This window comes from Plecotus auritus, assembly GCF_963455305.1.
Source record: "Plecotus auritus genome assembly, chromosome: 8".
Classification (NCBI taxonomy): Eukaryota; Metazoa; Chordata; class Mammalia; order Chiroptera; family Vespertilionidae; genus Plecotus; species Plecotus auritus.
Window position 1 is genome coordinate 148,373,535 of NC_137782.1, and position 24,677 is coordinate 148,398,211.

The 24,677-nt window shown below is 41.5% G+C and overlaps 1 protein-coding gene across 1 annotated transcript in view; it reads right to left on the bottom strand.

Annotated features, from left to right (window-relative positions):
• Positions 1–1,093: 1,093 nt before the first annotated feature.
• STON1 (stonin 1) overlaps positions 1,094–24,677 on the bottom strand; it is a 46,212-nt gene continuing 22,628 nt past the window's right edge. Inside the window, exons 2-4 of the mRNA XM_080684837.1 lie at positions 13,077–15,053; positions 7,948–8,150; positions 1,094–4,333 (exon numbers count right to left, since the gene is read on the bottom strand). Coding sequence (XP_080540963.1) covers positions 4,259–4,333; positions 7,948–8,150; positions 13,077–15,006 — 2,208 coding nt within the window. The 5' untranslated portion in view covers positions 15,007–15,053 and the 3' untranslated portion in view covers positions 1,094–4,258. The remainder of the gene's footprint in view (positions 4,334–7,947; positions 8,151–13,076; positions 15,054–24,677) is intronic.

Genomic DNA, 24,677 nt, shown 5'->3' on the forward strand with positions numbered 1-24,677 from the left:
GTTAATTTGCATATCACTCCTGATTGCCTGGTGGTGTAGCAGAGGTATGGTCAATTTACATGTCTGTCTATTATTTGGTAAGATAGCTTTCTAAACTTTCAGAAAATAGTTTTAAATGCCCATTATATCCATAATACTAGTTGCCAAGATTTGAAAATTCTTTAGAATTATCCTGTGGACAAAGTTTGTCCTGTTGTCAGGAAAAATTGCCAAAGATTTTGAATAGTAGCTCATTTGTCCAGGTTATCAACACCTTTCATTGTCTTTGCATTATTTTACAACTCTGTATGTTTTAGAAAACTGATAATACACATAATACAAGTCCATACAAATGCAAATTAATTGTGGGCCAGTAAGGGAAATTGATTATCTATATATATAAAAGCCTAAGCAACCGTTATGATGCAGGAGCAGACCCCGGGTGGTCAGTAATCTCCCACAGCCAACCTCCTGTGGCCGGCCAACCTCATGCAGTCCCTCCCCCTGGCCAGCTGACCCACCTCCTGTGGTTCTTCCCCCACTGCCGACCAGCCCCGATAGGCCCCAATAGGCCTCGATCAGGGCTGGGCGAGACGGCCCCATCAGCCCCGATTGTTGGCCAGGCCAAGTAACCCCACCTGTGCACAAATTCGTGCACTGGGCCTCTCATTGATTATATTAGTGCACTGTGGATAGATTCATTTTACATCTATTTGTAAATTCATTTCAGAATTCCTTATTTCATGTATATCTCTCTGCTTTTGAATTCTCCTTGGAACAAATTGCAACATCTTAATCCCCTCCTCCACACACACACCCAATTAGTTAATGAGTTAAGTAAAACCATGGGCATAGACCCACATTATTTCTTTAGGAGAGTAATGATTATATCCTCTTTTAAAAGTCATCCTTTAACATCCCAAATGATGGTTTGGTGGTGTTATTTTTCCAGGATGTGCCAAGATGCCATGTTCACTGACTCCTTAATAGTAAAGCAGTATACATTCATCTGACAGAGTCAATTGTTTAAGGTTATTGAAATTGATTTCACACCTTTAAAAAAAATAGCCCCAGACCTTGCAAAAGAAGATATAAGTTCACCACACAGCAAGAATCATTTGAAATACATCTTTAATTTTGAAAAACCAATATGCAATCTACCAAATACTTTGTTACACAATTATTAAGGCTCAATCTATTTTATATTTGTGTTGCTATGTCATAAGTAATATTTTAAGTAAGATATAATACTTAGCCAAAACCGGTTTGGCTCAGTGGATAGAGCGTCGGCCTGCAGACTGAAAGGTCCCAGGTTCGATTCCGGTCAAGGGCATGTACCTTGGTTGCGGGCACATCCCCAGTAGGAGGTGTGCAGGAGGCAGCTGATCGATGTTTCTCTCTCATCGATGTTTCTAACTCTCTATCCCTCTCTCTTCCTCTCTGTAAAAAATCAATAAAATGTATTAAAAAAAAAAGATATAATACTTAATCATTATTAAGGAAGGCTTTCTAACTGAATTTATAAGAAAAGGGCTGTATCATAAGCACAGCTTCAGAATGAAGGTAACTAAACCCTAGAACTGTCTAATATATAAATCAGGTTTAAAAAAACACATAAAACAAATCCAATCTTTATGTGCTGAAAAGTATTTTTTCATACCCTTTTAAATGAATAAACTATTTCTATTCCCATAGGAAGAGAAAATGTCTTTAAATTCTGATCTGTACAATTGATCAAGTAACCATCAAGCCATGAATTCACTTCCACAGTTCATATGATCCTTTGACTGGGAAGGCACCCAGACCTGAACAATTAGAGCAGGACAACTAGTCAGAACCTGGTCAAGTCCTTGGAAGCCTGACATGTGTAATCAAATGACTGACCCCTAACCAGTCAAACTCAGAAAGGGTTGATCTAAAGTACCTAAACTAAAATGCTAGAAAGGAGTAGTTCAGTTCCTCCTTCACTCTCTTCCATCCTTGCCAACCTTAAAAGCAAGGGGTTTCATTATTATAGTTGTTGTCTTTCAGATCATCATTTACTTTCTAGCAAAGGAGATTCCACTTAATTTGTAAGTCTAAATGGACCCTATCTAATTTTTCACTTATAGCACTGTGGTCACATCTTACCTTCTGTCATTTCTGAGGTCAGAAGAATTGTATTAAAAAACCTCTCCTCCCTCCACAGAATGTTAATTTAACTCTAAGTCATGAATATTTAAGAATTCTAATAGATGTGCAAATTAACAATTATGCTATAGCACCCCGCTGTTAATGCCATCAACCTTTGCATTGCAGCGGAAACTCAATTTGGGCTTTAGTCAGCGGTTTGTTACTAGGTTTCCAACACTAATCTTGAGATGCTCCTGAAGGCTGATGGCTGGTAAGTAAGTGACCCCAACAGTGAGGTAGTCACAGACTGGGCAACCTGTGAAGCACGAGGGACGATTAATTGAACACTTTGCTGAAATTATTCCGAGGTGTAAATATTCATTAAGTCCAACTGAATCAGACTCTGAGTTCTTCATGGGCAGGATGCCATTAAACAGATTTGAAAGGAAAGGCAGTAATTAACCCAGCGAACTTTGCTGGCACCTGGAGCAGCAACACCCCCAGCCGCCTTCATATTTGCATTAAGCAGACTGAAGTCTCTCCAGAGTGTGCCACACCAGAGGATGGGGAAAGATGGTGAAATTTTTCTTAATGATGTACACACAGATTTGCCCTCCTATACATCAACAGTGAGTCTCAAGCATATGATATTATGAGCAATGCATCAAGTGAAGTTAAAAAGAGCAATAACAATTCATTTTAACAGTCAAGTTCTGCATTCCTTGCTGTTACAGCAAAATAATGAAAAACAATAAAATCTGCTGATTGATACAAACCATCATACATGTTCGTTTTAATCTGGTTTTGGAACAGATTACAATGAATGTGACACAACATTAAATAAAACATAAGACATAAACTCTGGGCCGACCAATAAATGTTGTTTGGAAGAACATTATTATATCAGTTTTTACTCAAAACAAATCTAGTAAATAGAGAAAAATATCTCCTAATCACATTGTAGATTCAACATAAATTGAAGGTGCGTTAATACCAAATGGAGGATTTTGTTTTTCAGGCTAAAAAAATACCTAGAATATAGATTTCATGAATTTTAAAATTTGACCTTTCCCTGTAAATATTGAAAGGAAGTTATAAACAGAATTATAACTGCTAATGTTATTGGCTTTTCATTAGAAAGCAAACATTTAGCTGACTGAAGAACAGAAATGTCAAAAATCTAGAAAAAGTAACCTAGTGTTTTTCATTTTGCTCTAAATTTAGTAGAACTAGCATAAAATAATCATGAGCTAGACGTCTACTCAAGAGAGACTTATGTTAATCACAAATAATACTTTATCAAAATACATTCTTAGAGTCTGTACTTTTGGGAAAGAATATTCATGAAGTTTAAAAATTCATCTTTAATGCACATAAATATTTTAACTGGTGTCCAATACTGGGATTCCATTTTATAAGAAATCTCTTCAAGCAAAAGGTAGTAGGTCTTAGTGACGAGTACTAAAATATGTATATCAACAGAAATAGCTTCTTTGCAGCCAACACCAGAATACAAATACATTTTGAAAACAATAATGCAGGGGAGGGGGGGGTGGAGACAGGTACCAAATACACAGCCAATGATTACTTGCAATGTGGTAAGAGGACAGGAAGATAAATAATTCAAAATCACAGACACTTCCACATCTCCATTTTAGCTTGTGGTTTCAGGATCAATCTATACCGACCCACATTTCAGAAATGAGCAAGAGGGAAAATTAAGTATTTTGGTTTATGTTTCTTTTGACTGCTTCACCCTCCAGTACAGGTGCTAACATGGCAAGAAGAAATAGGGACTGGGGGGAATAATAAATATGACAGCTGGGTAATCCAAAGCACAAAACAATCAGCCACTGAGTAATCAAAAATCAAAACCCCTTTAGCCAAACTGGGTCACACATTGAATAACAGCGCCTTTGAGTTTCAATAGGAAGCAGAAACATCACACAAATTATAGACACATTTTAGATCAAATCCCTGGGGCACAAATATATCAAAAAGCATAAAATATAGATTGTTCAGTTTCAGGTCTAAACTTCTCCAAACACAGCCAGCCACTGGACCTGTCCTAAGCCCTCTATTCAGAAGTCATTTCCACTAGACAGTAGCAGAATTGTGTGTGATTTCTATTTGAAAAGTGGGTTGTCATCACTAATTCTTGCTATTCCTACTGAGTGATGCAATCGCCAGCTTTATCTGGGTCTTCTCCATCGATTTTAATCCACTTCTTTTCTATTTCAACCTGTTATGCAAAAGCAAAAACACATGCAGCATTAACAAATGCAACACAGCACTAGCACCCTTTCAGTCCCATTTAATACATGAGGCATGCTCTGCAGCCACATCACCCTTTGGACACACACAGCCCTTCCACCTCCTCATGCTAGTTCCATAGTGAGGCACTCTCCTCTCCTTTTGGGCAACAAAGGCCCCCCTCCCCGACCCCAATCCTTTCCTCTAGGGTCAAGTCTTAAAGAGAACTAAAACTCTCCTCTCTTCTAAGTCAAGCATCGTTTTTATAAAATGTACTCAGAATATATATTGATAACACAGACCTCCGGCTAGGCATGTGATCAATTATATCCTCATATCATAGATCCAGGCTTTGGCCCACCTGAAATAACACAGACCACTCTCGATAAGGAAGCCACCATCAATCTCTATCCTAGTACTCCATTTGATTCTATTCCTCGAATCTGTCACTATTTGAAATTACATTATTTATTTGTTTACTGATTGTTTTTTGTTCCCCACTAGAAGGTAAGCTGCATGTGGACAAGGCAGTATCTCATTCACTCTTGCATCCCCAGCATCTAGAGCAGCACCTGGCACTTAGAAATTGCTCAATAAACATTTATTAAATGTAAGATTACATTTTTAAACCAACTACCACCCAGTGCAGATCAATTAGTAAATGCTATTAAACTAGAGACTCTGTTGCATAATTTTGAGCTGCCCTTCAACACTATGTGAAACTGGCACACCCTGTGAATAGAAAACTAGGTATAGAGGAAGTCTCTGTGTGCACATGACCCACATTTCAGTCACACAGAACACTTATATACCTAGTGTTACAAGTCAGGTTCCCCAAGATGCAAACTCTAAGATGGATAATGGTGTGCAGAAGGTCTACTGGGGAGTGCTATTGGGGTTGACACCTGGTCGGGGAGGGGAAGCGGGGAGAAGGAAGGAAGCAGAACAGGAAGAAGGAGAAGCTGGGCTGCAAGGAGGTCACAGTAAAGGCTTCAGCTGATGCCCAGGGAGAGCCAAAGCTAGGATGACCCTGTGGAGTTACCCAAGCTGAGGCAAAGGGTCTTCACACTCCTGCATCCAGCATCAGTGACACGAAAGCTGCCCCAGGAAGAGCGTAGGACCTGGAGCCTTCTTCAGCCAGGGCAATTCCCAGCTGCTGGGGGAACAAGTGCTTAGGTCCCCACAGGGCCACACAGGACAGATGGTCCAAAATAAAGAAAACTCCTGACAGACTACTGTGTGATCAAACCACCATCAAAACACCAGTTGGTGTTTTTGAGTCAAAAATCAGAATGGCATTAATCGTAGCTGAGATTCAAGCAACATCCTATCTAATAAAGAGGGAATATGCTAATTGACCCTCATGCCATCGCAAAGATGGTGGCACCCACAGCCACAAGATGGCGGCGCCCAGTCCCCTCAGCCACACCAGGGAGGCAGGTGTGCGGCATGGCTGGGCCCGCCCCCAGGCAGGTCTGGCCGCTCTGTGTGCCTGCCTCCAGAGTCCCTCAGTCCCCTCAGGCCCCCAGCTGCCCAGGGCCGGCCCAAGGGATGACCAAACAAATGAACAAGCAGGCTGCATGGGGCGACCAGGACAGCAGGGGGGTTAGTGAGGGACGACCAAACAACTGAACAAGCAGGCTGCATGGAGCGACCAGGCCGGCAAGAGGGGGCTGTTGGAGGCAACCAGGCTAGCAGGGGAGGGCAGTTGGAGGCAACCAGGCTGGCGAAGGGGGTGGGGAGTTGGGTGACCAGGCCAGCAGGGGGGGGCAGTTAAGAGGTGACCAGGCCAGCAATGGGGGCAGTTGGGGGCAACCAGGCCAGCAGGGGGGGCAGTTGGGAGCAATTAGGCTGGCAGGAGGGGCACTGAGGGGTGACTAGGCTGGCGGGGGGGCAACTGGGGGCAACCAGGCCAGCAGGGGGGCAGTTAGGGGCAACCAGGCAGGCAGGCAGGTGAGCGATTAGGAGCCAGCAGTCCAGGATTGTGAGAGGGATGTCTGACTGCCAGTCTAGACCGGCAGTCGGACATCCCCCGAGGGGTCCTGGATTGGAGAGGGTGCAGGCTGGGCTGAGGGGACCTCCTGTGCATGAATTTCATGCACCGGGCCTCTAGTAGATTTCAAAATGATATTAGAAAGTATAAAATGCTACTCATGTGCAAGATAAAAAGAAAAATAAATTCTAAACAGAACCACCTGCTTGTTATTTACTGTTTACGATTTTTTTACTTTGGAAATATTTTCTAATTAAATGAAATATTGGTAAACAAAATCAGTGATGCATCACCATTTCAAGATACTATGAGAAATAACCAATCAGGAAGGATATATGCACCCCTATGTTCATAGGAGCACAATTTACAATAGCTAAGTTTTGGAAACAGCCTAAGTGCCCATCAGTGGATGAGTGGATTAAAAAACTGTGGTACATCTACACAATGGAATACTCTGCTGCTGTAAAAAAGAAGGAATTCTTACCATTTGCAACAGCATGGATGGAACTGGAGAGCATTATGCTAAGTAAAATAAGCCAGTCAGTGAAAGAAAAATACTACATGATCTCACTCATTTATGGATAATAAAGAACATTATAAACTGATGAACAAAAATAGATACAGAGGCAGAGAAGCATCGAACAGACTGTCAAACTACAGCGGGAAGGCTGGAAAGGGTTGGGGTAGGGAGCTAAGAGATCAACCGAAGGACTTGTATGCATGCATATAGCATAACCAATGGACGAAAGACACTGGGGGGGCTAGAGAGGAGGGCATGTGCTGTGGGGTAGGGGAGACCAGGGGAATGTCAATGGGGGGAAAGGAGACATATGTACTACTATTTGTAATAGTTTAAACAATAAAATAAAATTTAAAAAATTAAAAAAAAGATACTATGGGAAATATAGGGCAGAGTTTATGTCTAAATCTACTAACTTTGAAGATGAGAAGAAAAGCCAGTTTAGAAACAGGTGCAAATGTATGCCACTCTTTAATTCATCTGGCCTAAGGATGAAGAAGCACTGACGGTGAACATTTAACATTGTTGTAATAGAGTAACTTCACATTTCCCAAGGGATGCTTCACAGACATTTCAAAAGATATTGATATACATTTTACATGCACATGGCCATACAGACCAGATTCCATAATCAATAAGTTGGAGGAAACTGGGTTAAGGTTAACAAGCTTCTTTAATGCAGGTCGTCTCAGAGCCTTCATTTAACATTAATTTACAATATGGCATTCCCAAACTTATTTTTTTTTCTTGGATACATGTTCCATAGAACACATATTGGGAAGTGCTATTCTAACATAATTTTTGTTATAAATATGCTTCTGAAATGTGAATTCATTTTGAATGCCCTGTTTTCCATCGATGAGAGCTGATTAAGTATGTAGCACTCTGTGCTCAGGCTCCTAACATTCTCTAGAACTGAGAAGGGACAAACTAGGCTCACTGGTGACCATCAGGTTTCCATAGTCAAGCTCTTTTTTAGGTCAAACACACACACACACACTCACTCATACATGTCACGTAAGAGGGCAAAGCAAATATCTAAAACCAATCATGTCACAGCTCTATAAGCCCTAAGGGGTTTGGGACGTACCTGGATGTTGTAGCAAGCTCGCTGATGAACATGCTTCTGTGGCTGCACATCGCTCTCCACCCCCAGAGACCTGACCTCGGTCCTTGAGGCACAGGTGTCAAGCATCCCAAACTGAACAGTAGCAAATGGATACCAATCAGAGGGAATTTCTTGGTCTGATCCAAGTTCTAGTTTGTATGACAAACAATGGGGATGATCAGGACCTTGAGGAAAAAATCAAATTGTCAGTCAGAGTAATTCAATGGCCATTGAACATTTCTCTTGAATGTAAGAGGCACTCATCCCTCTCTTTAATAAGCAATGCCATTAGCACTATGGCAGTGTGAATTCCATTTGAGCAAAATACCATCAAAATGTACAATTCTGCACTAACTAAGGGGAAATCTTCAATTTTTAAATACTAGCTTTAAAATAAACACAACTTTATTACTGTATACATGTATATATTAACTCCTAAAAATGTTTTCAGTTGAAGTATGCTAAGTTTCCTTAATTAAAATATAATTAATATCTTTTAATTAATATATGTAGGATTTGTAAAAAGTAATGAGGTAAATAACATGATTTTCTACAACGTGTGTAGGATTTGTAAAAAAATGTGTGTAGAATTTGTAAAAAAAAAACTTTTTTAAGTAGACAAAATGAGCTCTTATAATAATTCTTAATTTATTCATTTTCTTACTATTCTTATTGATAACTAATGCAAAGATAAACACTCTAAATTAGGTCACATTATAAAATAATTCTGATTTTTTTAAAGTTAAACTTAATGAAATTGTATTACATTTCAGGAACTATTTTAGGCCAAGAATTCCTTTTTCAGCAGAACAGATTATATTTTAGTACATTAATTTCCACTCACCCTTCTTAAAGCTTTGATGAAAACAGACGTGCAGTGTGGAGATGGGCATATTGGCTTTGAATGTTTCAATCTAATATTTGTTTACACTTAATTCAGTGTGTCATTTATTGAGCATCTACTCTACGCCAGGCCAGGCTCTGTGCCAGACCTAGGGATATCAGATAAATGCAAAAATTTAAGTGTAGTCATATAATGTTTGTGTGTGAGAGTGTGTGTGTGTGTGTGTGTGTGTGTGTGTGTGTGTGTGAGAGAGAGAGAGAGAGAGAGAGAGAGAGAGAGAGAGAGAGAGAGAATGGAGTAAAAAATATTTCCATTTAATCACTGTAGTAACAGTGATTCTGTTGCATTTTCCACAGCATCTACATATTCAATGCAGCTATCTTCCCTTAAATAAATGTATGAGGTGACAGTAATTTCAAAGCCAGATTAAATTACTGTAGCACTGACAGCTTCCGAAATAACATTTCCATCAGAATATGGCTTTAGGCACAAAAACAAGAGTTTAAAGGATTTCACTTAATTCTTAAAAGATAAATTGCCTTTCATCCCTTACAATCTGTTTCTTGTAGAGAGACTAATAGAATTCTAAGGCTGTAAAGGGCCTTGGGAAGTCATCAATCCATTAACGACCAGAGGCTCCTTAGCCACACCACTTACATGCAGGGTAGGACCACAGTGGCCTCTGAGGTGCTCTAAGCTACCTAGATCACTGCAGGCAGGTGATAACTTTATTCACACACACACACACACTCAGGGGAGAGTCCACAATCCATTACCGTTTGTTTTCAGTCTTCTGCCTGCAGTGCAGACACAGTAAGTTCATTTAAACTTAACTCAGGAACTCTAATGTCCTTTATGGCACACAATGGTGAAGAACACAAACATTGGACCCAGGTTGCCCAAAGCCCAGTCCCAGCTCTGCTACTTAAAAGCTGTGTAATCCTAGACAAATTACTTGATCTCTCTGAGCCTCAGTTTCCCCATATGAAAATGGGGGTGATGGTGATGATAATAATAACATAAACCTTACAGGATTGTTATGAGGACTAAACAAAACAATCAGCAAACCTAGACACTAACACCATGGTATACTGTAGTGGTATAGATAGAAGTGGGGGACATATATGATTACTTTGCAAAGTACTATTCGATTATAAGTACAATATTATTATTTAAGTACTGTAATTTTGCTAATGAAGTGACTGTGAATTCTACATTTTTACAGCTGAAAATTATATTGGAGATTATCTAATTAGATATTCACATTTTAAAGGGAAAAAAAATTTTTTGGAATCTTCTGCAATCAAAATTACCAAAGTTGAAGACCTAGTACTCCAAAAAAATGTTAGAAACAAAACCTTTCTGCTTGCTTATCTTGAAAACTGGTAAAAGGTAAAGGAGAGCAATTGTTCCTTTAAGTTTTCTGGCATATTTTCCTTGGCTTTTAAAAACTCTAAATACTCTACAATGTTTAATAACATACTCCTCCTTTAGACTTTGATCTCTGTGAGGAGAGGTATCATGTCTGTCCCCAGGACAATGTCTGGCACGTTTGTGGCTCAATGGATATTTGATGAATTTACAAAAAAAAAAGGAAATAAAGAATAAAAAAGGAAAATCATGTTATTTATCTCAGTACTGACCAGCAGGGGGCACTCTCGAGCTTTGGTAATTGCTATTCTCTCACCAGAACTTTCTCAGCAAAGGGAATGCAAATTACATATCTTCTTAGGTCTAGTTAGATACCTGGTCCTTCTTGAAACAACACATTTCACATCTGAAATAGAACTGTTGCGAGTTGGAAGATATGAATGGAAAGAGAATGATACAAGTGGAGGAGGAGAAAAGCAATCAATGTGCTGGTGACAGAGAGTAAAGAGAAAAAGTAAAAGCAAATTGGGAAGGTAGAGATAGATATATTTGTTAATTGACCCTCACTATTCCCACTCTCCTTTCTAATTCTATGCCACCATTGCACCTCCTTTGGCTAATTAAATTAATGTTCTCATTTGTTCTCATCTTTTCCTCTTCTTCCTTTCTCTCCCCACCCACCTGTTTCCCAACCCTCCACTCCTCCCACTGACCTCCCAACCCCCCACCAAAGCCTGTCCTCAGGGAAAGCTCCTCTGTTCCTTTGCTGTCATTCACATCTTTGTCTGAATAAACTATCTGAGCTACCTTTCCAAGACCAACTTCTGTTGTAAAATGAAAGACCTGCCCACTGTTAAAATATTAAGCATTGACATGGCAGTAGAAGACACATTTAAAGGGCCAGCAGCCCATCCCACCTCCCTTGAAATCACATGTAAGTGAAAATGAAGTCAATCCTGATCTCAAAATTCCACAGGGGGAAAGGCATATATTTTTTTAATTAGTACTTAGTAGAGTAGTTCTTATATTCTCTTTCATTTTCCATTTTAAAATATTTTTTTCTAACAGTGTAGATTTTTCAGAAACTAGCTTGGAAAAGGTAATGTTTTAAAGACTTTAAAAATCTGCTGTTCTCTAAACACCCAATTGCTTTAAAAATCATATAGAAAAGTAGAGATGTACTCTAGGACTGTTATTCTACGTATGGTCCGAGGGCCAACAGCATTGGTATCCCCTGAGAACAGCTATCAGGCCCCACATGTTGAATCACAATCTACATTTGAACAAGGTGATTCATGTACACACCAAAGTTTGAGAAGCACTGCCTTAGAAAAAAATTTCCTCTCCACCCCAACCTATTTCTATACTTCTCTCCTCCGGAGGCAAGTTGCCAGGCAAACCTTTCACTCTTTGCATTTCCTCCCCCACCCCCACAATGGTGAAGCCACAAGACTGGACCACAGGATCCCACCCACCTCAGAGCCACCTCCTGCCTCCCAAACTCTACCTGACACACTCCATTTGCCTTTTCCCTAGGCCTCCTCTTTGCACACAGAGCTAATCTGAACAAAGCAGCTTTGATCCCAAAGGATTTGTTCAGTAAATTATCACTGGAATGCTTGTAAAATGTGTTCTGTGTGGGCCTGGTGCTATGAAAGTCTTCAAAAAGAATTCCCGAAGGCCAAGATCAAGTCCAGCCACCTCTCTGGGAAAACCCACTCTTGTAATTGTTCTTTGTGAGCTCAACTGCTAGTACAAACAGGTACAAGGGTAATAACAGAGCTCTATAGCTATAGGCATAGACAGGGCAGGGAGGGATGTTCTCTGCCTAGGGGACCATAATATGGTCCACCGGTCCGTAGTTCTCAACACTAGCTGTCTGGGAGAGCCTTTTATCAGCACCCATACCTGGGCCTCCCCCCACCAGAGAGTCATGGTTGGGATAGAGCCTAAATATGGGTATGATGTTTTTAAAGCTCTGATTCTATGGTCTCTGACAAGCAGACAGGGCTGGGAAACAGATTTTAAAAGGAAGAGTGATGACAGGATCCTCAGCTATCAGCTAAGGGCACCACTGTCCACCTATTCCCCAAAGCCAGAGATCCTGGCCTCCTCCCATCCTCTCCCTTCCCCCCAGGCCCACAGGTAACTTGTCATTGTTTTGGGGGCACCTCTTCTGAATTTCCTCACCCATCCTCACATTCCCAGTGAAAGGCCCAGAGGAAAACGCAAGGAAGAAGAAATGTAAGAAAATGAAAGTGTTCAGGTATACTCATGGATGCAGATCTTTAAAGATTAATTAGGAAATCTAATGTCAAGAAGTCAACTACAAGTTTTCCCTGTGTGCCACCATGTATAAATCCTAAATCCTAGCCTAGGCTAATATTATATATATATATATATATATATATCCTATATAATAAAAGGCTAATATGCAAATTGTCCCCTCGACTGGGAGTTCGGGCAAGAGTTTGACCAGGAGTTCGACCAGGGGGCGGGGCTGGCTGGCCAACCGCCCACTGCCCCTTTCCCCAGGCCAACCCCACCCCTGATCAGCCCACTCCACCAGCGGGGCCAGCCTGCCAACCTCCCGCATTCCCTCCCCCCAGCCCTATCGGGCTGATCGGGGCAGACCAGCCGGACCCCATGCATGCATAAATTCGTGTACCAGGCCTCTAGTATATATATAAAGTTAAACTTATCTGGCAGAAACAGGCACAAAAGAATGAAATAAGCCGGCTGTTTAACTAAATGTTCCATCTTCCACCCAGCAATGTATAAGCATGTCCTCAGCTAACCCAAGTTACCATCTGTCTCAGCCTCATTTCAATCTAAGTAGGGTGAAAACATTGAAGCTGTTTCACATGCAAATCAACTTGAGGTGTTGAATATTTACTTGAATGTTTATCAGGAAGCCGATCTATCTTCCATACCACGGCCCGGTAGGCACTCTCATATTTTGCTGACCCCACAGTGACCTGTATGACAGGTTCAGATTCAGGTTCATGTAAACTCCCCAAACATGCCCGGCGGTTCATTTTGGCTTTCAGGGACTTCTGCCTCTGGAGGTTCATGGTCCAGAGAGCCTTGATCCACTGCGATGGGACAGGAAAGTGTATCATTACGTTGTCACAGGACCCCAAGGAACTGGCATGGGATGATTTCTGAAGCAATGGGGTCATGTTGACAAAGGCCTGAAGCTCCACATATGCCCCCTGGACAACCACTACAGACTTCAGGGAAAAGGGAAGGTCTTCCCCGTTATACAACGTCTTGAAACGCATCAGCTCAAACCGGCAGGCATCCAGAGGTACAAACTTAATGATTCGTGATCGCTCAAATTCTTGTGCTTTCACACACTTATGAAAATGATATTCAAGAATATCAATCCCCTTCTTTTCTGGGTCTGTTTCAAAATAGTGTTCATTTCGCTTCTGCAGCTCAAAATCATTTAATGTTAAGAAGCATTCCGAGTTCCCATTCACAAAGCAGAGGCAACAGATCTGAGTTATCACAGCACTTTCAACCAATTTCCCTTCTTCTTTAGTGATTTTACCCCAAAAGTTGTCCACAATTTCAAGGGAAATTTCTTGTTCCTCATAGTTCTTTTTTGGTTTTGGAACAGCTGGCAGCTTCATCAGCTCCTCCTCCACAGTAGTCAGAAAGTCGAGGAAGTCATGGTACTCTGTGGATCCCAACTTTAGCATCTGCTCTATGTCTGGCTCATGAACTACTTCTGTCTTAGAATGGTACTTTCTTTTTTCTGTGTAAGACACATGTTCAATCTTCACAGTATGGATTTTCCCCGCCACAGTGAAGTTCTCAAGTTTGGGTTCAGAAAGCCTACACTGTGAATCAAGCTGTAACTCTTTGAATGGTTTTTCCAACCCCTTCTCATAATACATTTGCAAAATTCCTCCAGGTAAGACTTTTAAAAAAATTGGTCCCCACTGACGGGAAGACATCATATTCTTCTTCTCAGGAATTCTCAGCATGAAAGACCATCCAGGTTTGGGCTGACTCCTGAAGAGGGTGTTGGGGACAAAGGAAGAGCCTGTATCTTCAGCATACAGACACTGCATAGACAAACTTCCAAATGAATCTTGGTCCTCAACTGATTGGAGGTGTTCAAGTTTCTTACAGATGTAGTTGAGTGAACACTGATTTAAGCTTTTTTGATCAATGGGCATTTCTTTGTCTCTTGATGGGAATCCCTTTTTGCTTCCTGGAGGGTCAAATGTGAACTGGGAAGCACTGCCTTCTTCTTTCCAAAATGGACTTGAAAAGGCACAGTCCTCCTGAAAATACTGAAACTGAAGAGCCTCACTTTGGAACCCCAGGCTTTCAGCCTGTGGAGGACTAACTTCATCTGGAAGACCCACTTTGGGAGCTGGAGGTGTGCATGAGTGATCTTTGGGTAAGGAAGCATGGGGTACACAGGTTGGTTTAGTAGACAATAAGGAAGAATCTGCTGCAGGTGTTGTGAGTGGGTTGTTTGAAGATAATTCTGGAATAGGATAAAGCACATGAGTCCCTGCTTTGGGGATGCCAGGCATTCCTGGGAAGTCTTTGGTAGGTGTAGAAAGAGGAGAGTTACTTGGAGGTCCTGGACTGAAGTAGAAGTCTATGATGGGAGAGGGGAGGGGGGTACTATTGGTAGAGGAAGATGCACTGGAAAATTCCTTAGAAGTGGAAAGGTTCAGCTTAAGTCCGTTTGGCCTACAGATGCCTTGATTCTCTGGACGGAAATGTTTTGACTTTTGAGAAGATTGAAATGTAGGGTCATCATCAAATGTGACCCAGTTGCCTGGGTTTGTAGAACACATCTTTAAAATCAGATTGTGATCTTGTCAACGATTCAGATGTGTTGTCTCTGTTAAAGAAGAAAAAGAAAAGAAGAATAAAATGAGGGGAAAATTTCAATTTACTAAAGGTCTTTAGTTCTGAGAAATACTTTGATTTAAAAGCATCCGGATTTACAGATTAACCAAGTTCAAAGAAGTGCTTAAAAACTGTAACATTTTCGATGGTTGAATGGATTTAAAAATACAATATCTAACCATATGCTGTGACAAGAGACTCATTTTAGATTTAAGCACACACAAGCTGAAAGTGAAAGGATAAAAAATGATATTCTATGCAAACAGAAATCTAAAGAGAGCAGGGGGTAGCCATACCATCAGAAAAAATAAGTTTAAGTCAAAAACTGTCACAAGAGATAGAGAAGGACGTTATGTAATGATAAAGGGGTCAACTCACCAGAAAGATAGAATGATTACAAGTATATATAACTCAACACTAGCATACCCTAATGTATGAAGCAAACATTAAAAAACTAAATGGAGAAATAGACAGGGACACAATAATAGTAAGGTATTTCAATATCCCACTTTCAATAATGGATAGGACATTCAGACAGAAGATCAATAAGGAAATGGAGGACTAGAATAACACTATAGATCAAGTGGATATACAGGACATATTCAAAACATTCCACATAACAACAGTAAAACACACATTCTTCTCAAGCACGCACAGAACATTCTCTAGGATAGATCACAGGTTAGGTCACAAAACAAGTCTCAACAAATTTAAGATTGAAATCACACCACAATAGAAGAAACTGGAAATCAATAGCAGAAGGAAAACTAAAAAATTCACAAATATGTAGAAATTAAACAATACACAATGGGTCAAAGAAGAAATAAAGAACAAAATTAGAAAATATCTTGAGACAAAAATTAAAACATAACATACCAAAACTTATGGTATACAGCAAAAGTGGTGCTAAGAGGGGAGTTTATGCTGGTAAATGCCTACATTTTTTTTAAAAGATCTCAAATAAACAGCCTAACTGTATAGCTCAAAGAACTAAAACACAAACAAACAAGAACTAAGCCCTAAGTTAGCAGGAAGGAACGAATAAAGATTAGAGCAGAAGTAAATGATATAGGCAATAGAAAATAGAAAAAATATCAACAAAACTAAGAGTCACATTTTTTTTTAAATCAACAAAATTGACAAATTTTAGCTGGACTAAGGGGAAAATACTTAAATAAAATCACAAATAAAAGAGGAGACATTACAACTAATGTCACAGAAAAAATTTTTTTTAACTTATTAGAAGAGACTATGTGAACAATTATGGGCCAACAAATTGATTAACCCAGAAGAAATGTATAAATTCCTAGAAACATAATGTCTACCAAGATCCAATCATAAAGAAATAGGAAATCTGAACTGACCTATACCTATAATTAGTGAGAAGTCTGAATTTTTAAGTGGTAGAGTATTGTTACCTATATGCACATTGTTGTACAACAGATCTCTCGAACTTTTTCTATTGGCATGGCTAAAACTCCATCCCCATTGAACAGCAATACCCCTTTCCCTCTCCTCCCAGCCCCTGGTAACCATCATTCTACTCTCTGCTTCTATAAATCTGACTATATCGTGCACTGCTTAACAATGGGGATACATGCTGAGAAATTTGCCATTAGGCAGTTTCATTGTTGTGTGAACATCAAAGATTGTACTTACACAAACTTAGATGGTATAGCTTACTATACACCTAGGCAATATGGTAGAGCCTAATGCTCCTAGACTACAAGTCTGTATGGCATGTTAGTATACAAAGCAACATGAGATTAAATCAAGCACAAGAGAAAATGATGCAATCAAGAGTTGTGGTAAACATGAGAGGTATAAGGCTGCTGCTGGAATAACACAGGGTACTGTTTTACAGTGAAAAATTTAAGAATTGTTTTTATTCACTGCAACATTTTTGAATCACTTCAAAAAGTCTTTATTTGAATAATTGTATGTAGCCAGACCCTGTTAGTGCTCTAGAAAATACAGGAGGAAGAGATAAAACCCAATTAATAATGAACTTATAACCCTCTGACAGCCCCAAAATATGTGATGTTTACACTTTAGAAGCATTTTCAAATTCATGGCCTCATTTATGAAAACAATCCTGAGAGATGTACATCGTTACTCCCATTTCATAGCAGAGATTACTTGGGTTGAGTCATTGCCTAAAATCATCCAACTGATTAAAAGGCAAATCTAAGATTTTTTAAAATAACAGTTTTATTGACATACAACTCATATATAAAACTCACCCTTTAAAAAAAGGAAAAGACAATTCAGTGGTATTTAGTACATTCACAGAATTGTGCATCACCACTATCAAAGTCCAAAACATTTTTATCACGCCCCTCCCAAATAAACCCTGCACCTACTCACAGTCACTCCTCATTTTCTTCCTCTCCCAGGTCCTGGAAACCACTGATCTACTTTACTTTTCTGAATTTGCCTAGTATAGACATCTCATATAAATAGAATCTCTACAACATATGGCCTTTTATGTCTGGCTTCTTTCACTTAGCATAATGTTTTTAAAGCTCATCCATGTAGTAGCACGTATCAATCAGTACTTCACTCCTTTTTGTGGCTGAATAATATTTCATTGTGAGGATATCCCATATTTTGTTCACTGGTTGATGGACATTTGGTTTGTTTCTATATGTTGTCTATTATAATACTGCTAGGAGCATTTGTGTGAAAGTTTTTTATGTAATCACTAGAGGCCCAGTGCACGAAATTCATGCACGGGGGTGGGGGGGTGTCCCTCTGCCCAGCCTGCACCCTCTCCAATCTGGGACCCCTCGAGGGATGTCTGACGGCCCGTTTAGGCCCAATCCTACCGTAAAGGGGCCGTCGGACATCCCTCTTACAACCCAGGACTGCTAGCTCCCAACTACTCACCTGCCTGCCTGCCTGATCACCCCCTAACTACTCCCCTGCTGGCCCAGTCACCCCTAACTGCCCTCCCTTGCCAGCCTGTTCGCCCCCAACTGCTCTCCCCTCCTGGCCCGGTCACCCCTAACTGCCCTCCCTTGCCAGCCTGGTCACCCCTAACTGCCCTCCCCTACAGGCCTGGTCACCCCTAACTGCCCTCCCTTGCCAGCCTGGTCACCCCCAACTGCCCTCCTCTGCTGGCCCGGTCACCCCTAACTTCCCTCCTTTGCCAGCCTGGTCACCCCTAACTGCCCTCCCCTACAGGCCTGGTCACCCCTAACTGCCCTCCCCTGCTGGTCTGGTCCCCCCCAACTGCCATCCCCTGCAGGCCTGGTCCCCCCAACTGTCCTCCCCTGGTGGCCTGATCACCCACAACTGCCCTCCCTGCTGGCCATCTTGTGGTGGCCATCTTGTGTCCACATGGGGGTGGCCATCTTTGACCACATGGGGGCAGCCATCTTGTGTGTTGGAGAGACGGTCAATTTGCATATCACCTCTTTATTATATAGGATTTATCTCAGGTATATACCTAGCTTGAAAAGAACCTGAATTTGAACACAGGGCACTTCATGCAAATCTAACACAACAGAAATTATTGAAAATATTCTAATGACATCAGATGTGAAGAGCTGTACAGAACACAGCTCTGACCCGGGCGGTGGGTATAACCCAAACACCGGGCATTGCTCTGCCACTCATTCCGCATATTCAGTGATTAGACTAGAATCAGCTCTGAGTTTCTTTCCAATTCTAATACAATTCTATGGTAGTTGACATCCAGTTGAATTTTTTTTCAAAAGCAGAAATTGTGTTACCACTGGGATTTTTGACTAAACTTCCAAACTGACAGAAAGTAAAATTCCCTAAGATCTACTAGTGTGAAAACTCAAAAACTGCTGGAATAAAGGCCATGAGAAAGACATATTTTTCTCCCTCCCGCCCGCCTTCTTGCCTCCCCTTGTGGAAAATGAAGTCTCAACCAATGCAATCACTCAAGCTCGGAAAAGAGCCAACACAAAGGAACAGACAGGGCCTGGGGCTCAGCTGAGGACAGGGCTTGAGGACAGGGCTCGCTCAGTGTTGTCATTTGCTAAGTCCGCACATTCCTAAAGGCACAAAAACACACAGTGGAGCGGCAGCCAGGCCAGCTGGCTCCCTGGAGGGCATTTCACTGTCACTGCCCTTGGGCTGGAGTTGTCAGCAAGCAAGTTCCCTTTGGGGCAGGAAGAGCAGTGTTTCAAGGGACTCCGCCAGGAGCCTCAGAGGCAGGAAATCAGCAGCAATATTTATCGACCCATCCCATCTCACCCTCTTCAGAAGGAATCCAGCCAAAATACTTCTTCAGATAGGGTGGAATATCATATAAATATTTACTTTAGTCTGGTTTCTTAAAAGAAAGAAAAAGTAAAAACCAAGAGAAGAAATCATTCAGCTTCAGGCTGCCTCCTATTCTGATCTACCTGAACGTTTTGCCTCATCCGTTTCTCATGGGTAGCTTCAAAATTTGGAACAGTAATATTGGTTTCTTTAGATTCATGCTTATTATGGGGGAAAAATGATTTCCATAAACCAGATAGAAAAATCAATCCCATTACTTTCTAAGTGACCCCTGAACCTTGGAAAGCACACCTGGCAAAACATCTCCTACCTTGAGTACAAAAATCTATGCAAACCATACTCTTCCCCCTATGCAAGACTGTTCCATAGGAGGCACTCAGCAAATGTAATGTGAATTAAATGCAACCAAACAGAATTCTGTATGATGCCAAAGAGAGCCCAAATCTTTGTCCCTGTTTAAAAGGCAGGACTTAGATGCTGCTTTGGAGTGAGTGGCTAAGACTCCAGCTCCAAGGTCAAAGGCAGGTTTGTTTCCTGCTGTGTCTTCATTCTCCTCTTCTCTATCCCTCTTGCTGCCCTTCATTATCAATCCTTTTTATACTCATTTCCATTTCTCTCCTTTTACCCCTTCCCTCTCTATATCCTCATCTTTCTTGTCTAGTCTCAAAGCAGCAACCAGTCAGCTTTCCCAAAGTCAACAACTAGAATCGATTCTATTCAGTGCTTTCCTTCTCTTTCCTTCCCTCCTAACCCATCCCCACCCCCAACAGGGACAGGGGGCCACATCAGAATCTAGAGGTATAGAATGTGTCTTCTTTTAGTCATCTGCAAATTCACCCCATCTACTTCAAGACATAGATTTTAAAAGCATTCGAGCAGTAGCATCCATTTAACCTCGGGTTTTTTTGTTTGTTTTTTTCTGCACTGCAAATTGGATAGGATCTAAATATGCATCTGTGCCTCCCAGAGGGCCCCGAGCCCTACCATTTACAGAGCCCTTTCACAGACAACATCTCGTTTAAATTTTATGACAATCCAGGGTGGACCACAGCATTTAAAAGCCTTCTCCAAAGTCCAGGATCCAATGAGTGCAGAGCTGGGAAACCAGGGCTCCTGGCACCAAGTCCCCAGCTGCCTTCCTCTGAAGCAAAGCTTCCTCTGGTTCAACTCCCTGGCTTTTCCCTTGGATGTGGATGTCACCCCACCCTGTTTTCAGTTGATCTGGATTATCCTGCAAACTTGTAGAAGACAATTCCAGATGAAATTCAGAGACAGGGCAAGACACTAAGACTGAATGAGGGGCATAGAAAAGGAAAATGTACTATGGTAGTAATTTCTAGAAATCAATTTCTGAGGTTTGAAGGTTTCTAGGGGAGTGTTTGCTTCCTCTTAAGACTATTAGACATCCTTTTTGTCTCCCTATTTTCAAGACAGCATCAGAATACATTGAACTCAAGATTAAAATGAAAGTAAATGCACATACCTCCTCGCACTGGGAATAAGGATATAGGCAGACCAGGGTTTTCAACTTCTTACCCCAACACATGTGACAGATGGCATTTTGTTGGGGTTTTTTAATGAGAGGGAGAGATAGAAACATCAACAATGAGAGAGTCTTTGATCGGCTGCCTCTTGTACGCCCCACACTGGGGATGGAGCCCACAACCCAGGCATGTGCCCTGACTGGGAATCGAACTGTAACCTTCTGGTTCATGGGTCAATGCTCAACCACTGAGCTACACTGGCCCAGCCAGATGGCATTCTGAAACTTAGCACATTCTCTTGGATGTACCCAGAATTTTGTAACCCCCAAAATATTTAGGGAAGCCTTAAAATAATAAATTACTCCCTATGCTGAATGCTGGATAAGCAAAGGAGGGGCCCAGGCCACAACCAACATGAGAAAGGCTGCACTTACATACAATTCCTGCATTCCACCCCTTTCTTCCACTTAAGAGATCATACGGGAATTCTTAAAAAGCATTATGGAAATTATAATAAATTTATCCTAAATTGTCTTAAAAATGAAATCTTTCACAAATAGCAACATCTTAAATATTAATAATACTGCAAATTACTTGCAATAAGCCTTATGAATAAGTTGCAGTGGTATGAAAAAGTGGTCTCACCAAAAACAACTTGGGGATAAAAATGTTCATGTTATTGTAGAAAAAAATTCATATCTTCCTTGAGAGTCAGAGTGAAGCTTTTTCAGAAAGGGATCATGTCTCATTCATTAGATCATTTTCCACAAATGTCTGACACGAGTGTGCAGCACAATACAATTTTGATTGAATCATTTTAAATGGTCTATTAGGTACTCCATAAAGTAAATCTCTATACTGCCCTCCCCAGTTTAAAGAATCACTGAATTTTAGAGTTGGGCAGAAATTGGAGGTGTTCTGTTCAATTAACCACACCAACAAACATTTATCAAGCACTCTGTGCTCATGGTATGCTAAGTGCTTGACCTCATTTAACCCTCACAACCACATCAGGTAATGATATCATCATTTTGTAGAAGAGGAAAAAAAGGCTCAGAGAGGTTAAGCTACTTGCCGGAAGTCACCCATCCCAGGTAGGTAGACCTGCACTGTGACCAGGTCTGTTTGATACCATCACCCCCAAAGGTCCCAAGAAATCTGATGCCTGACTGTGCCAGTGTCCTAACTGCCACTTCCAAGTACTTTCTACCATTCCACCCTTCACTAAGGAGAAAGCTCTGGGGTAGAAGATACCATTTCCTGGAGCCAGGAACTCTCTAAACTGGAAGGATTCTGTTCTCACCTGCAAAGACCCTACTTCTCCATAAAGCCCACCACATGTATCTGCTGCTTGGATACCCCAGGCTTGGGAAAGGCAGACTCTGAGACAGTTTTCCCCATGATGGCTCAAGAACAACAACAGCTCATTATCAATTTGGGTCAATTCTGAGACAGGCTTTTGTCACTCAGCCTGCCCTATTTCCTGTCCCTTCCTGTCTGCATCAACTGGACAGCCCACCCTTAGTGATGAACAGTTTTTCAGACTTGCTGTCTAACAAATGCATTGATGTGCCACCTGCTCTTCGAGTGGCAATCTTGGCAGCCTAATTCCCCAAACTCCGTGTAACTCCCTGCATTGTCCTTCCTCCCAGGCCAACTCTCAACCCCCTCCATTCTCAGTTGTCCACTTCTGCTGTTCTTTGCAGTTTCCCTTTGATTTTCTCCAGAAACAATTCAAAGAAAGTATAAACATGAAGTTCTACCTTATCCTGCAGATTGTCAAAATTGAGTTAGATGCACTTGGTTGTTGAATCAGCATTCCAGATTATCTGCATCTGACGACTGTGTCCCCACCTCAGCCTGTTACCTGTGGATGACCCCAGGGTCCGGCTTCTCTATATCTGCCGGACGCTGGGGGAGACTGATGCTAAAGGGGTGTTCAGCAGAGAGAGCTCAGGGAGGCGACACCACCCTCAGCAGTAGCCTCCTGACATCGGCCCCACCAGAGCTGACATTGTTGGGCTGACTCCTACACAAGCGTCATGAACACAGCTGGACCCCAGCAACGCCCTCGCCTTTGCAGAGGGCTGAATTTAGTCCTTTATGCCTGTGACTTTGTTGCTCTATAACAATGCTGCATAATCTAGAGAAAGAATGTCTTCATGTCAGTATCTGTGTGGTTTCCTTGGCTGTCCCCCAGATAAGGAATTCTCCGACTCTCCCCAGTGCTGGACCCCTCAACTGCCACATAGAAACGAGCCTGGAGCTGCATTTGCAAAGCCTCCATGTTGTTTTGTATGGTTAGAGGTCTGGAAAAGTTAGCCCCCTTGTTCTTCTGCGATGTGTAGCCTGGAAACAAATCCAAAGTCAGGGAAAGCCCAGGGTGCACAATGCGCCCATGAAGAATTTCCTTAAAGGTTTGCTATGAAAATATTTAAAATACCATTCCTATGAATTTAGTTTCATTTAAAGGGGAAACTAAAAGTTTGAAACAGAAAGGAATCATAAGACAACACAAAACCCTAAGAAAAAAGTGAAATGAAAACGCTTGCAGAATTCTTACCTTAGCTCACAGGAGAAGGGCCCACTACATGCACTGGAAGTATTATTAACACATATGTTCTGCAGTCCATATAGTTAATCACAAACATGTGTGGTATTTAGTTTAGCTCTGTGACAGGAAATACCATTTGTAAAATATTAAACCATGGCAAAACCTGTCCATGCCTTCAAATATCATCTGTGCTGCTTCTAGCTGAGCTCCCCAGCCCCACTCCTCCCCTGGGGCACTTAACCTCCACTTTTCCAGGATGAATTTGGTTCCCAGCTATTATTTTAACCTTGTTCTAATAATCTGCTCATTTCCTAAATTTAGAGGATAGTAGAGACAGATACCAACTCAAACTGGCTAGTCCCAGGAGACAGTCTTTATATGAACAAAGAAGAGATTTAAGGCCAGGCAGGTATTCTGACTTCAGAATCTTATTCTTCTTACCATGACAGCTTTTTGTGTGCAGTTTTTGTGTTTTTGTTTTTGTTTTGTTTTTTTCAGCTAAGCAAGTAAGAATGTATTGGCCACAGCAAAAGCACACTTAGGTGGGATGTTTCTTAAAGCTGGGGACAGTGAAACAAGGAAGGCCGTAACATAGAAGAGCAGCAGGAGAGCCTAGGCTGGGCTGCTTTAGCTCACCGGCGAGTCAGAGAAAAAGGGGGCCTTGGAGACAGGGTCAGGGAATTCGTCCAGGAGGAGTTGCCGCTGTCCATTGCTCCCCTGGTTGCAAATCTCCTGGGTCCCTTGGAGTTTAGAGGTGGCGTGCCTGAGCGGGAGGGAATGGCATGGGTGTGCTCTCTGAGGGAGAGTGCACCACCATGACAGTTGTTTTTTAAATATATTTTTATTGATTTCAGAGAGGAAGGGAGAGGGAGAGAGAGATAGAAACATCAATGATGAGAGAGAATCATTGATTGACTGCCTCCTGCACATCCCTCACTGGGGATAGAGCCTGCAACGCAGGCATGTGCCCTGACCAGGAATTGAACCACAATCTCCTGGTTCATAAGTCGACGCTTATCCGTTGAGGCAGGCTGGCTGAGCACCACCATGACAGTTTTATGGAGTATCCACACCAGGTTCATGTCACTGTCATAGATGCTATGGAAATTTGTTAAACAGAGGTCTCTGGGTCTCAGTTTCTTCATCTGTAAAATTGTGGCAATATTTACCTCTTATGTAAATTGTCTCATAATAGGTACTCAATAAAGTAGTTTTCCTTCCTCTTTCTCTCCCTCCTGTTTCCCCTCTCTCCCATTCCAGCCTTCCTTTCTCTAGCCAGCAAGAAAGTAAAGAGCCCAGATTCTGGAGTTGGCGTTTT